The sequence below is a fragment of the Chrysemys picta genome, chromosome 2 (genome assembly GCF_011386835.1).
Source record: "Chrysemys picta bellii isolate R12L10 chromosome 2, ASM1138683v2, whole genome shotgun sequence".
NCBI lineage: Eukaryota > Metazoa > Chordata > Testudines > Emydidae > Chrysemys > Chrysemys picta.
The window spans coordinates 61727222-61740391 of NC_088792.1; the positions used below are offsets into that span (position 1 = coordinate 61727222).

At 42.6% G+C, this 13170-nt stretch overlaps 1 protein-coding gene across 3 annotated transcripts in view; it reads left to right on the forward strand.

Moving 5' to 3' along the window:
• LOC101949395 (ATP-dependent translocase ABCB1-like) overlaps positions 1 to 13170 on the forward strand; it is a 232472-nt gene that overhangs the window by 170183 nt on the left and 49119 nt on the right. For all 3 annotated transcript variants that reach the window (XM_065583292.1, XM_065583291.1, XM_065583295.1), the window contains exons 2-9: positions 5065 to 5171; positions 6782 to 6869; positions 6960 to 7008; positions 7895 to 8048; positions 8995 to 9073; positions 9268 to 9459; positions 10547 to 10718; positions 11446 to 11570. In XM_065583292.1, the coding sequence (XP_065439364.1) occupies positions 5123 to 5171; positions 6782 to 6869; positions 6960 to 7008; positions 7895 to 8048; positions 8995 to 9073; positions 9268 to 9459; positions 10547 to 10718; positions 11446 to 11570 (908 nt within the window). In that variant the 5' untranslated portion in view covers positions 5065 to 5122. The remainder of the gene's footprint in view (positions 1 to 5064; positions 5172 to 6781; positions 6870 to 6959; positions 7009 to 7894; positions 8049 to 8994; positions 9074 to 9267; positions 9460 to 10546; positions 10719 to 11445; positions 11571 to 13170) is intronic.

The window sequence follows — 13170 nt, forward strand, 5'->3', positions numbered from 1 at the left end:
ACTCTAGTAAAGTTAAATCGTCAGCGTATATCGCAGCATTGCAGCTTAGGGCAAATATTTATCCTACTAGGGAGACATTAGCAAGAGGAAGAAGAGGTGTGAATGCTCTTTGTAGATGGTGCGGTAAAGTGCGGGAGACTGTTCCCCATATCTCAGGACAATGTTATAAGACTAAGAATGTTAGGATAAAAAGGCATAATAGAGTAGTGTCTGCAGTTGTAGATAAGGTTGGTAAATTAGGGTGGAAGGCAATAATAGAGCCCCATTTGAGAAATAGTAAGGGTGAGTTAAGAAAGCCGGATATTATATTTATAAAAGGAGATACAGCAGTGGTGGTTGATGTTACAGTGCGATGGGAGGATAATGCCGGAAGTTTGGAACAAGCCCACAGTGAGAAGGTGGCTTATTATCTTGAGTTAGAGGAAGAAATTAAAAACTTAACGGGAGGTAAAAATATCCACTTCTTTGGTTTTGTGCTTGGGGCGCGTGGCAAGTGGAGTGAAGGGAATAATGATTTGTTACAATTATTGGGAATGGACAGAAGTAAAAATTTTAAGGAGAGTATATGTAGACTTGTTTTATATTCCACTATTGGTATGATGGCTATATTCAGTGACAGGTAAAGATCCCGGAGTTTCCATTCCGTGTATCTTGCCAAAACTAAATTTTAGCTATTTTGGTTTCCATGCTCTAAATTTTCAAATTTTTAATATTGTTTTGAACATTAACATATTTAGTGTTATTTAATATCTGTCCTTCAATAGAATGGTTTTAACTATATAATAAATACTTATTAATGGATGAAATTCCAATTTAAATTATTAGTTTATTTTTTTTTTTAACTACTGGATGTGGATGCGGACTGGCCGCGTATAGTAACCAGGAAAGAGCAGGTAGTCACGCCTGTACATAAATAGAGGGTGGAGTCCTGGGGGGCAGTTAGGGGCAGGGGTCCCAGGAGGGGGCAGTCAGGGGACAAGGAGCGAGGGGAGGGTTGGGAGTTCTGAGGGGGGGAGGGAGTGGAAGGGGCAGGGGCGGGGCTAGGGCAAGACAGGGGCGGGGCTAGGGCGGGGCTCCTCCCATCCTCTTTTTTGCTTGCTGAAATATGGTAACCCTAGATAAGAATACACGTAAATTCTTAAAGTATAGGCCTTTACAGACAGGCTTGAATATCTATATCCTAACACTCCACCCCTTTTTTTTTTTCTTCTTTTTTCTTTTGGGATCCTTCTGCCCAGGTATCCCTGGAAAAGCATAGGACATATGGCGACACATTTCCTGATAGGGCCAGGCATCAAGGTGTCGATATTCCATTTGTCCCACTGCCCCTTGCGTAGTACAGTGCCCTGCACCTTCTCTCGTACGAGCATACCACACCTATTCCAATTAGTGTTCCAGACTTCCCATTAGAGTGGGCCCGAGAAGGTCGGGTCCGGGTTGTCTTGCCTATTGCGGGGTGGGGACGGCTCATTGCATTACTTATAGATTATCTCCATATGCAACGTAACAAAAGTACAGTTAACAATACACAATCCACAGCAACACTGAGTCCTGACCACTGCAGTATGGTCCAATATCCGAGCCACCACCAAAACACTGCCTCTCCTCCTTCGACAGGGTTAAGATCTTAATGTGTCCAGTTGCTGGCAGTTGCAACAAGCTGCAACAAGCTGCCCCTGCAGGTTTTGCATGCTTTTGTCCACATCATAAGTCCATTGAACGTCCACAGAGAAATGGGTTATTGTCCAAACCAACTTAACCACTTGGTATGGAATCAGGCAGTGTGCCCCGGTTTGATTATTCACAACAATAAGATTTACAGATCCATTTGTGCTCCAAAGTCCAGATAGCAGCGTGTAGATGTGTGTAGTTTGGTTAGGGGCTGGTGTAATTGTGCCCCTAATAATATGTACATTTTCAGCAAAACACCTTATACACAATACGCCCAATTGTCCACCCCTTGCCATAGGCCATTGATTCTGCTCCTCCATAGTCATAGGAGAGGGGCAGATCCAAATATTCTTTCGATTTACACCATTTTACACACCCCTCCATTGATTCCCAGTGAGCTCCTCCCCTTCTCATTATTCCCATAGGGCTTGTGGGGCCCACCTTAGTTGCTGTTCTATTTCCAGGCACCATGGTAGTTATTACACAGGTGCTGGCCTCCTAGTTGAGAATTTTGCATTCCCATACACATCTCCCCTCCAGGTCAGCCTTTTGAAGCCATCCCCCACCCACGTCATGCTAGAAACAAGACAAACACCACAGACAAACAACACAAAACATAGATCCATGGTATTTTAGGTTATTCTTCTGCTGGCGCCAGCATGCTTGTAGAGTGTCTGAAAAATAAAAGAAATAATTTCCACCCCCTCTGGTGGGGACAGATTATTGCTTAATAATAATACCAATTCCTTTTACAAATTTCCTTGCTAATTGCAGGAAAAACAGAAGAATTACCTCCAGGCTGTCCTTATTTTGTTCTATAGTCAGGCTAGTGAATTATCCCACTCACTGGTCATTTATGAAATTTATGAGGTGATGTGCCTCAGTTTCCCCTCTTGTACAACAGAGCAGGTTTGCAATAGTTTCTCTGCTGTACCAAGCTTTACGTTTATTCTCAGGTAATAGCTGAGAGACAGCTTCAGATTTCTGCTCTGTACACACACACACACACACACACACCTTAGGGTTAACTAGGGTTACCATACGTCCTCTTTTTCCCGGACATGTCCGGCTTTTCGGCAGTCAAACCCCTCTCCGGGGGGAAATTGCCAAAAAGCCGAAAATGTCCGGGAAAATGGCGGCTCTGCTCCTCCCTGACTCTTCGGCTCTATTTAAGAGCCGGGCTGCCCGAGCGCTACCGGCTTCGGGCAGCCCCCGTGCCTCCAGACCCTGCGCCCCCAGCTGGGCACTTCCCCTCCCGGGCTCCGGAGGCACGGGGGCTGCCCGAAGCCGGTAGCGCTCGGGCAGCCCGGCTCTTAAATAGAGCCGAAGAGTCGGGGAGGAGCAGAGCCCCCGCGGCTGGAGGCTCTGCTCCTCTTCGTCTCTGTTTAAGAGCCAGGCTGCCCGAGCGCCACCGGCTTCGGACAGCCCCCATGCCTCCGGACCCTGCGCCGCCGGAGCCCGGGAGGGGAAGTGCCCGGCTGGGGGCGCAGGGTCCGGAGGCATAGGGGCTGCCCAAAGCCCGAGCACTACCGGCTTCACGGTTTGCCGGGCAGCCTCCAGACCCTGTGCCCCCAGCTGGGCGCTTCCCCTCCCGGGCTCCAGCTGCGCTGGGGAAGCGCCGGCTGGGGACGCAGGGTCTGGGGGCTGCCCGGCAAACCCTGAAGCCGGTAGCGCTGGGGCAGCCCTTTCCCCCTGGCTGGGAGTGGGAGGGAGGAGGGGGCGGAGTTAGGGCGGGGAAGGGGCGGAGTTGGGGCGGGGCTAGGGTGGGGAAATGGGTGGGGCCAGGGCCCATGGAGGGTCCTCTTTTTTTATTTATTAGATATGGTAACCCTAGGTTAACTTGTCCCCCTTATTTTCAGGCTTGACTTGTTTTTTCACCTCCTTATTCTGGAGGGCCATAATCTGAGTCTTCTAGTAGCTTGTTTGCTGACCAGATGTATTCATTATTTGCAGGTTCTTTGTGCTGCTACTTATGGGCAGTTTCCTCCTTCCCCCATCAGCTAAGTAATTTGCATCCACACAGAGGCTTTCTTGGCTTGGCAAAGCTATCAGCAGCTCAGAGAGTGTCTTAAAAGGAACACATTTCACTTCCACCAGAGTTCTGATTACTTTTCACTTTCATCTCCTGCTCCAAAACATAAAGAGATCTGAAAAATAAAGCACAATCTCTTGTGGCTCCTTTTGGAGCCCTAATAGGATTTTAATTAAGTACCATGTTTTGTTTGCATTTCTTTTACCCCTTTTCCAATATACACTGCACATGTCCTGGGAAATAGTTTAACCTCCATAACATTATATTAGCCATATTAATTTTACACAAGGTGTAACTGCCTCCTCCGTGCCCACAGAGTTTTCATGCACCCTCAAAGTGACAGTCTGATCCCCCAGAGGCACCCCAAGGCTCAGTGTTCCCATCATTGGTCCCCTCTTCCTTTTCCTATGCACACACACAAAATTATCTTTTGCCTAACATCCCTTGCACTGTGACTACTTTTTTACACAACTGTACCCCGATTACACTTCCATCTTGTACAACCAGAGACAGCCAGTGGCAGTCAAGTTCAGTTCCAATAGAAACCCCTGACATTCCTTTAGTGATTTTGATTACATTACCCAATAGTCAAATAATTTTGATCAGATTATTCCTCCGCCTGCTGCCTGCAGCTGTCCTTTATAGACCATTTCTGTGGGAAAAGGGCCCATTTTCCCTCAGAATAGCTGTAAAGGCTTCTGGGGACAGAAGCATCGTGGTGGTAGTAGCCACTCTACCTGACCCCCTGATATAATTTAATTACCATCACGAGAGTTCGCTATACCCCCTCCAAGCAGCTGCGTGGACTGTTGGGGAGGGGGACTTACAGGCTGCTACTCACCTATCTGATGCGATGCATCAGAGTCAACGGCACCAAGATGTTAGGAGGCTTATTCCTTCACCCTCTCACTTCCCTGGTCCTTCTCGCATGAACAGAAAGCAACAATACCTGAAGCTCAGGGGTTTGGAATGTGCCTATCACTAACCTATAAAGAGAGAGCAGGGCCTGCCTAGGCCTAAAGGGGAGTGCTTGTATTGCCTATGGACACTGGAGTTGGGGAGCTGACCCCCATCAGGCACAGACAAGGCTTTCTCGTGCTAAGGGCAGGTGGCCACAGCCCTGAGTACCCCCAGGAAGCAGGCCGCATTATTGTCCTAATTTTAAAAAATGAACATGGTTCTTTAGAAAAGTAATTTACCCTGATGTAAAAGTAGTATGTAATGATAAATATTTTTTATTCCCTAGGAAAAGTTGTTGAAAGGAAACAAACAATTAATAAAGAAACATAAACATATCTTAATGTGAACTCTTTGAATGGCTATTGTCTCTGAAAGGTTGTGCTGTTTTCTTGTGTATGCAGATTTTACCAAAAGTGATTTACTTCTGCAAGTCTAATAACCATACAACAGAATAACACAATGAAGGATGATTTCATAAATTACACAGAAAAGGAACCACTTGATCCTAGTAAGTTTTTCGGTTCGTTGTTTCTTCTTTTGAATGTTAGGCTAGCTGTTGGAAGGATGTACTCCATTGCCACGAAACTAAGCCACATTTTGAATCTTGTCTGGTAGCCATGAGGGATTTCAATGGAAAAACAGATCAGCCCTCCCATCGTCCTCCACAAATAATGCTACTCTGGCTATTAAGCTTTCTTCTGTGGTGTCTTTACCCGGACCCTTCTTGGGGATCTCTGTGGAGGAAACGGCATTCGGAAAATACTCTTAGCTAGCACTGAATACATGTATTCTCTTTTAACTTAATCACAGCACTGGCTGGGCGTAGCTCTGTGTGGCCTTTCTATCAACTTAAGTGACCCTGGTGTGTCTAGTGAGGCACTCTAGCTTAAAAATAACTAAGGCTCCCATCCGGTGAGCATTTATGCACATGAGTAGTCCCATTGAGTTTCAATGTGGCCGCTCACATGCCTAAAGTTATTTACATGCATCAGCAATGGGGCCTAAGCGTGAAAATGCTCCACTATGCATCTGAAGAAATGAGGTTTTTTACCCACGAAAGCTTATGCCCAAATAAATCTGCTCGTCTTTAAGGTGCCACCGGGCTCCTTGTTGTTTTTGTGAATACAGACTAACATGCCTACTCCCTGATACATGCTCCACTATGTGAGTCAGAAACTAGTTAACTGAATTTGAATTGTTATATAATCAAAGCAAACATAATAGCGTCCTGTAAGTCTCTACAAAGGTGTTCTAAAAACTAGTGATGGAAAACACAGTAGTTATAGTTCAGGTTGAGATAGGATAGACAGCTGGTGTGTTGTGACCATCTTTTATCCTATAGTTCACAGTCACCTCACTATTCCGTTGTGATTCCTCTGTCTGTTTCTTTCATCCACTTGTTATTTCTCATCTTATTCCTTGATTATAAACTCTTTTGAGTGGAGATCCTCGTTTTTTGCTTGTCTTTGTATAGCCATAGCACAGTAGGGTTGAGGCCTTTAGGTACCAACAAATAATAAGTATGCCTGTTCCACTCTAAGGCCCCAATCCTGCAAAGACAAAGGCCTGGTCTACACCTAAAAGTTAGGTCCTCCTAGCTACGTTTCTCAGAGGTGTGAAAAATTCATGCCCTTGTGAGAGATAGGTAAGCCAACCTAAGCCCCAATGTAGACACCATTAGGTTGACAGAAGAACTCTTCCATCAACCTAGCAGGTGGATTCACTAATCCCTTCCATCATTGTAGTAAGTGTATATGCTACAGAGAGCATAGCTGCAGCTGTGCCACTGTAGCACTTCTAGTGTAAACATACACTTAGGGATACCCTCAGTTTTTGCAAGACTGAGGCCCAAGTTAGTCTTTAATGACTTCCCTTAAAATTAGTTTTTTGGGCTGAAAATGATGTTTGTTCTCAGCTTGGATGTGATTTTTGGGGAGGAAAAAATTGAAAGTGATTGAGTTGTTTCAAGCGCATGAGAAAAACGTGGTTTTCCTGCTTTAAAAAAATCAACTGTTTTGGTGCTCCGATAATTCAGAAAGGGATTTAGTGTGCTTCATAAGAAGCTGACTTAAAAGACCTTACTATTTGTGAAAGCAAAACCAACTTTCCCCTCCACAGGATCTGCAAAGAATGGCTATGGCAATCCTACTTTCCAACATGATGAAAAACCTGAGCAAAATGACGAGTTAAAAAAGAACAAGAAAAAGTAGGGTTTCCTTGATCTTAATATGCTGTTAAATTTCTTGCCCTGCCTTTCAAGAAAGGGCCTGGATTAATTTTGCATTGATCTCTTTAGAAAGAAAAATGAGAAGTCAAAGGAAAAGATGGTTGGCGTTTTGAAATTGGTTAGTGCATAGTTTATTGGTTTGATTTTTATTTCTCATTGTTCCTTTTCTTTGCCTGTTGTACGTTATGGTGACAGACTAATGTGCAACCACAATACTGCATTTCGAAAGAGAAGAAAGAGGTCAGTGCAAAACTTAGTATTGCCGCACAGCCATTTTTGTGCGTTGATCTCAGGCTTCCCTCTTTAAAAATATGGCCTGTTGTGCAAAGTTGCCCCCACAGCTAAGTGCCAGTGTTTGATGATGTTTCAGCACTAGCACCAGGACGGAGTGAAATTCACCCATGTTAAGGACTGAAGTGAAGCATGTGCGGTAAGTAGGGCCTTGCCCTGGCTCTCTCAACTGGAGATAATTTTACCATTAGTGCATAATATCTCATGAATTATCCAGGGAAACAAGTGCTGTGTTTTTCTTAAATGTGATAACTGCTACATACCCATTTCTATTGGTAGGCAGCAGCCAAATATTTGTCAACTACCTGTTCTTGTTTACATTTTAAATGCACTGAGTAAATATGGGATGTAGCAGAATGCACACAGGGAGGCAGTGAGTTGCACAGGCGATGTTATCACTTTGTGAAAAATGTAAGATAGATGCTTTTTCCTGCAGATTGGGGGATTCATCCTGCCATCCTGCCAACATGTCCTAAGTCCCTCAATAAAAAACGGCCTAAAACTGTGTGTAAGCTTTTTCAAAGTGTATTCCAAATGCTGTGTTTGCCTTCACAGTACCTAATTCATTGCTTCATAAAGTGTTTTGGGATACCCAAATGGCGAATGGTGCTATGTAAAATCAAATCCTATTCTATGTGTCTTAGTAGGATATTGTGACAATTATGTGAATTTGTCAACCTTCAATTAATACCTTTTTCTTCATATTCATGTAGTTTGGGTATGCCGATTGGCTGGATATCATTTTGATGATAATAGGCTTGATTGCAGCTGTTGCAAATGGAACAGGGCTGCCACTTATTATCATTGTCACTGGAGAGATGACAAACAGATTTGTGATGATTGGCCAAGCAGTAAATATGTCTTCAGGTAAAAAAAGTTTATTCAACTTCTGAAAATATTTGTTAGGGTCTCTTATTTACTAGATTGGTAGATGTTCAGGATGGAGTGCTGCTGTGGTGTTAAAGCCAGGAAGAGCATAGTGAATTCTGAGGAGTCCTTCCTTTTTACCCTGCTGTATAGTACAGTAGCAAACTAGACACTTGATAAATTACAGAGCAGTACATTTGGTAACTATAAAATGATTTACTACTTTCTATAGCTTATAGTTAATCCATGGAATTCACTGTCCCAGGAGGTCAGCAAATCAAGTTCTGTGATTGGATTTTTAAAACAACAAAATAGAACCATTAATACTATTTTGCCTCGATATGAGCTAAGCTTATGATAAGGGCAATCATAACTTACCCTAAAATATATGTGCTGACATCTGGAAAGGGTCTCCTATTTCTCCCAGTTCTGAACAGTTTTGCACATTTGGTTAGGTGCATTATTAGTGAAATTTACCTTTTTGCAGACAGCCAGCAAAAGGTTGAGCCACCACTTGGACCACATTTGGGTTTTGAGGCTTGGGTAGAACCTCAGTGGTGCATAAAAGTCGGAGTTATGGTGTTGGCCTGGATGAATTTTGCCTTATGTGAGGTAGAAGGGGGAGTTATCAACTTCTGAAAAATCAGATATTGGCCACTGTTGGAATCCGAAGGTCAGATCAGATGAAGCTATGATCTCACCAGTGCCCTTTGACGTAGTGAGCTAAATCCATGACATCACTGTACAGTAACTCTCTGAGCTGACTCAGAAGTTTCCCCTGTTTGATCCTCCACTGGAAGGATGATGGCCACCATGAAAGTTAAATCTACAGAGCTGTTGCAGGGAGTGTGGTGTCATACAAAACACCCATAAGATTATGGTCTTAAACAGCCATGATTTCTTTTATGCCTGTTCTAATAAAACTGAATATTTTTCTTTGTTACAGTTAATCTTTCAGCTGTGATGAATAGTAACTCTACTTGTCCAGCAATTCCAGGTTTGGATATAGAAGCTGAAATGAGCAGGTAAGAACCTCTGTAATTATTTCCATAAGAATAGCACAGTGTAGTTTCTGTATTTTTTTGTCCATTAGGCTGTAAGCCAAATTTGACCCTCAATTACATCCCACTGGCTTGAGCAGGGTTGAACGTGACCTGATGTGTCTAACTTGTCTTGCAAGATGCAATTGACCTTATGGACTTTTATTGTTTTACTACAGGTTTGCCTACTACTATGTGGGTATTTCCTTTGCTGTAATGATACTGAGCACCATCCAAGTCTGGACATTTTTGACCTCAGCTGCAAGACAGACAGCAAGAATCCGACAAAAGTTTTTTTTTGCAATACTTCACCAGGAGATGGCTTGGTTTGATACCAGCCAGATTGGAATGTTGAACACCCGACTGACGCAGTGAGAAGGCTCTATTTATCTGTGCATCAGGAACATGAACCAAAAAGAAGACTGATGTTTACCTTTATAGAATTAGCTACAGGGGATTTCCAGGAAACCTTTTTAACCCAAAATATTACTGCTGTCTGAGGGAGGAATTCGTTATCATTTTTCACTTCATTTTCAGGGTTTCAGTGACATTTCAATTGCGAGGGCCTATGCTGTGAAATGCAATATCTTACTCCTCTGACATTAGCTTTGCAGTGTCTATGAGCGGTTTTGCAAACTAGTGTAGATAAACAGCTCTGCTGTCTCCAGCTAGTTTACAAACACTGAAACCCCTGACACTGTATGAAATGAAACTGCACTCATAGTTATGGCCACTGTGTTATCATTTTGAACCTGATCCCAAACCAATTAAAATCATTAGGAATCTTTGGATCAGGTCCCTTGTGCAGGGATTCAGAGGAAGGTATGATCAGGGTATGAAGAGTTTCTCCAGATTTAATTTTTGCAGGGAGGGATATGCCCAGTTTTCGTAAGATGTGAATCCTGAAGGGAATGAGAGAGGCTTGAATTTCACCAATCCTAGCTCCCACGTATGTAAATAGCAAGAGAAAATTAGTGTGACACACAATGGTTTTCTAAATAATAATTTACTAACACAGTGCTTGTCACTGTATCGGACGCAAAATGGAGATATTCCTTGCCTAAAAGAACTTAAAATCTAATAACAAAATTGAAGAAGATAGAATACACAGGGGAAGTTGGAGGAAAAAGTAATGTAAAGATTTTGGCGGTGAATTTTTGTTTTTGTATGGATTATTCCTTTTGGGTATTGCATAAATGAATTGGGTCACGTGTGAATGAGCCGGGGTAGCAATGGCAGAAGTCTATCTAGAGGTTACATCACAGAAAATGAGTTGTGATCTGCTATTTCCTAGCCCCACAAAGAGTCATTACTGCTGTTCAGTACCCATGTCCAAAATTCCTACTGACCAATGATTTGAACAGTTAAACTTCTGACAAGCTTTTCTCCAGTAAAACAGAAAAATGTGCGAGGAGGAGGCATTCATCAAAGTTAACAAATCTCTTTTTTAATTAACAGGGACATTAACACCATCCATGAAGGCATCGGAGACAAGTTCTGTATATTTGTACAATTCTTTTTTACGTTTCTGACAGGGATTGTTATAGGATTCGTCTACGGGTGGAAACTGACTTTGGTGATTTTGTCAGTTAGCCCTCTCCTTTCTGCAGCAGCAACAGTTGGATCAATCGTAAGTGCTGGGGGAAAAGAAATAAGAATTCTACCTCTAAAAACAGATTGAGAGGGAGTGAACCCCAAAGCAACATGACCCCAAAGTTTGGAGAGCATGGAGAGCAGCCCTTCTCCTACTCCACTCTGCCCCAAAATTTGCAGAGCTCTGTCTACACTGAGCATCAGCAGGCAGGCATTGGCATGCCATGGAGGCCTGGACTGCTTCCAGTCACTACCACTCAGTATATGGGAAGAGAATGATCAGCATTCATCAGCTGTGACCACATTAATAGATATTGCTTGTAATGCACAGAAAAATTTACCAAGTGTTTCCATTTATAGGTTGTATTTTGTTTTCTCTTCCCCTTCCCCCCACCCAAGCAATGAAAATGGTGGAGGAAGAAACAGGATTGTGACCTATAATTAAGATAGTTAAGTTACTTACATGGCCTCCATTACTATAGTTTCTGAGTGCCTCGCAATCTTCATTGTATTTAGCCTCACAACACCATGCAAGATCAGGGATTCCCATTTTACACATGGAGAAATGAAACATGGAGAGAAGTTACTTACCCGAAGTTGCCCAGGAAAACTTTGTTGGAGTGGCGACTTGAACCCAGGTCTCCTAAATTCTAGGCTCTTTCCCTAACTGTTTGATCACCCTTTGTATCAGTACGTAATTTACACCAGTTAAACAGATTTCCATAAAATACTTTTCCCTTCCCCCGACCCTCTGAATTTTCCAGTTCCTGGCATCATTCACTACAAAAGAGCTGACTGCTTATGCTAGAGCAGGAGCTGTGGCGGAAGAAATTTTGACTGCTGTCAGAACAGTTGTTACTTTCAATGGACAGATGAAGGCATTAGCAAAGTGAGTTTTTTTTAACTAATTATTGATTGTATATAATATTGGGGAAAGTGATGTGGTTATTTAAAAAAAATCAAAGATGATCTGTCAGTTTATCCCCCAGACAGCTGAGAAGTTCAGATGAAGAAAAATATGAGCATATGGAGGGAGATGTTTTCTGTCACCCATTAACATTTGCAATCACTCAATTGACCTACATTATGGAGGGGCATTATAAGGCCCAGTTTCCCTCTGACACTAACCTGAAGTTGAATTTGGAGCTGAAGCTATAGAAAATGCCATCTTCTCTAAGGCTTCAGTCCAACAAAGCACTTCTGCAAATACTTTAAGCACATGACACTCCCACTGAAATCATTGATTAAAGTGTTTACAGTTAACCTTGTGCTTTACTGGATCATGACCTTAGGTAGGATTGCCTATCACTTTCCTATGTCATCGACTTCAAGGCGGCTACCCACATGCTTAAAGATAAGTGCGTGCTTAGTGCTTTGCAAATAATCCTCTTCTTGATCTAATCTGAACAGCACCATGATATCTGAGCTGTTTGTGGAAGAAATTAATTGCACATCATTTTTGGATCCCTTCACTACTGCGTAAACTGTGCCATTCATTTTGGGCCTTTCCACTTTTGGTCAGGGCATTTTTGTACATATGTGTCGAGAGGGTCCTACAAAGCTTCTGAGCATGCCATTGAACAATAAAATGATATGCACGTCCTCCTGAAACGTTCTGAGAACATTGCTGGGCTGAGCGGTGCTTTCTGTAATGCCCTTGAGAAGCTAAAGGGGATTAGATAGCTAATGAGTGAACAGAAGCTGTTATTGATTGATGGAAAACCATAAGCTTGTAAAGGAATTGCAAGCAAAAAGAGAATGACTTTTTTCATTAACCAACTGTTAACCTTTGTCCTTGTCTCACAGGGGTTAACTAGCATAATATCGTGTTAATTTGTATTTGATTGCTTGCTATTGCTTATATCTTGATAACTTAGCTTATGAGAATAGTTCCTGGCTTCCAACAGAGTTCATCAAGAGCAAACTACTGCCAGGTTGTGGAGTCAAAGGGGATTCTGACTTCTGTTTACTTGTTTGCATTTATCTAAAGCACTTTTTCTTCAAAAATTGAGTGAGCACTAATTCTTACCTTTGCGAGCTGATATTCATAGAATCCTAGAAATGTAGGGCTGGAAGGGACCTTGAGAGATCATCAATTCCAGCCCCCTGCACTGAGGTAGGGTCAAATATACCTAGGCCATCTCTGATAGGTTTTTGTCTAACCAGTTCTGAAAAACCTCTAATAACACTGCTCTACAGCCAAAATGCTTCTGAAATAAATGGAGTCAAACTTTACTAATTCTGGGTCACTGAGAACGAAAATTATGCTTAAAATTGTTGATTGGCTCTAGTTTTCAAGATATGCTATTGGGTCAGTATATACGACCCTTGACTTGGGAATGGCGGAGGATAAGTGAGTTATAAAGGGAAGGAATCTCAATTTAAACCAGAAATGACTAAAATACATCTTTGACTGGATCTATGAATAAATCTATGACTGGGTTTGGACAGTACTTGCTTTTTAGGCAAAACAATGAATGATGCAATCT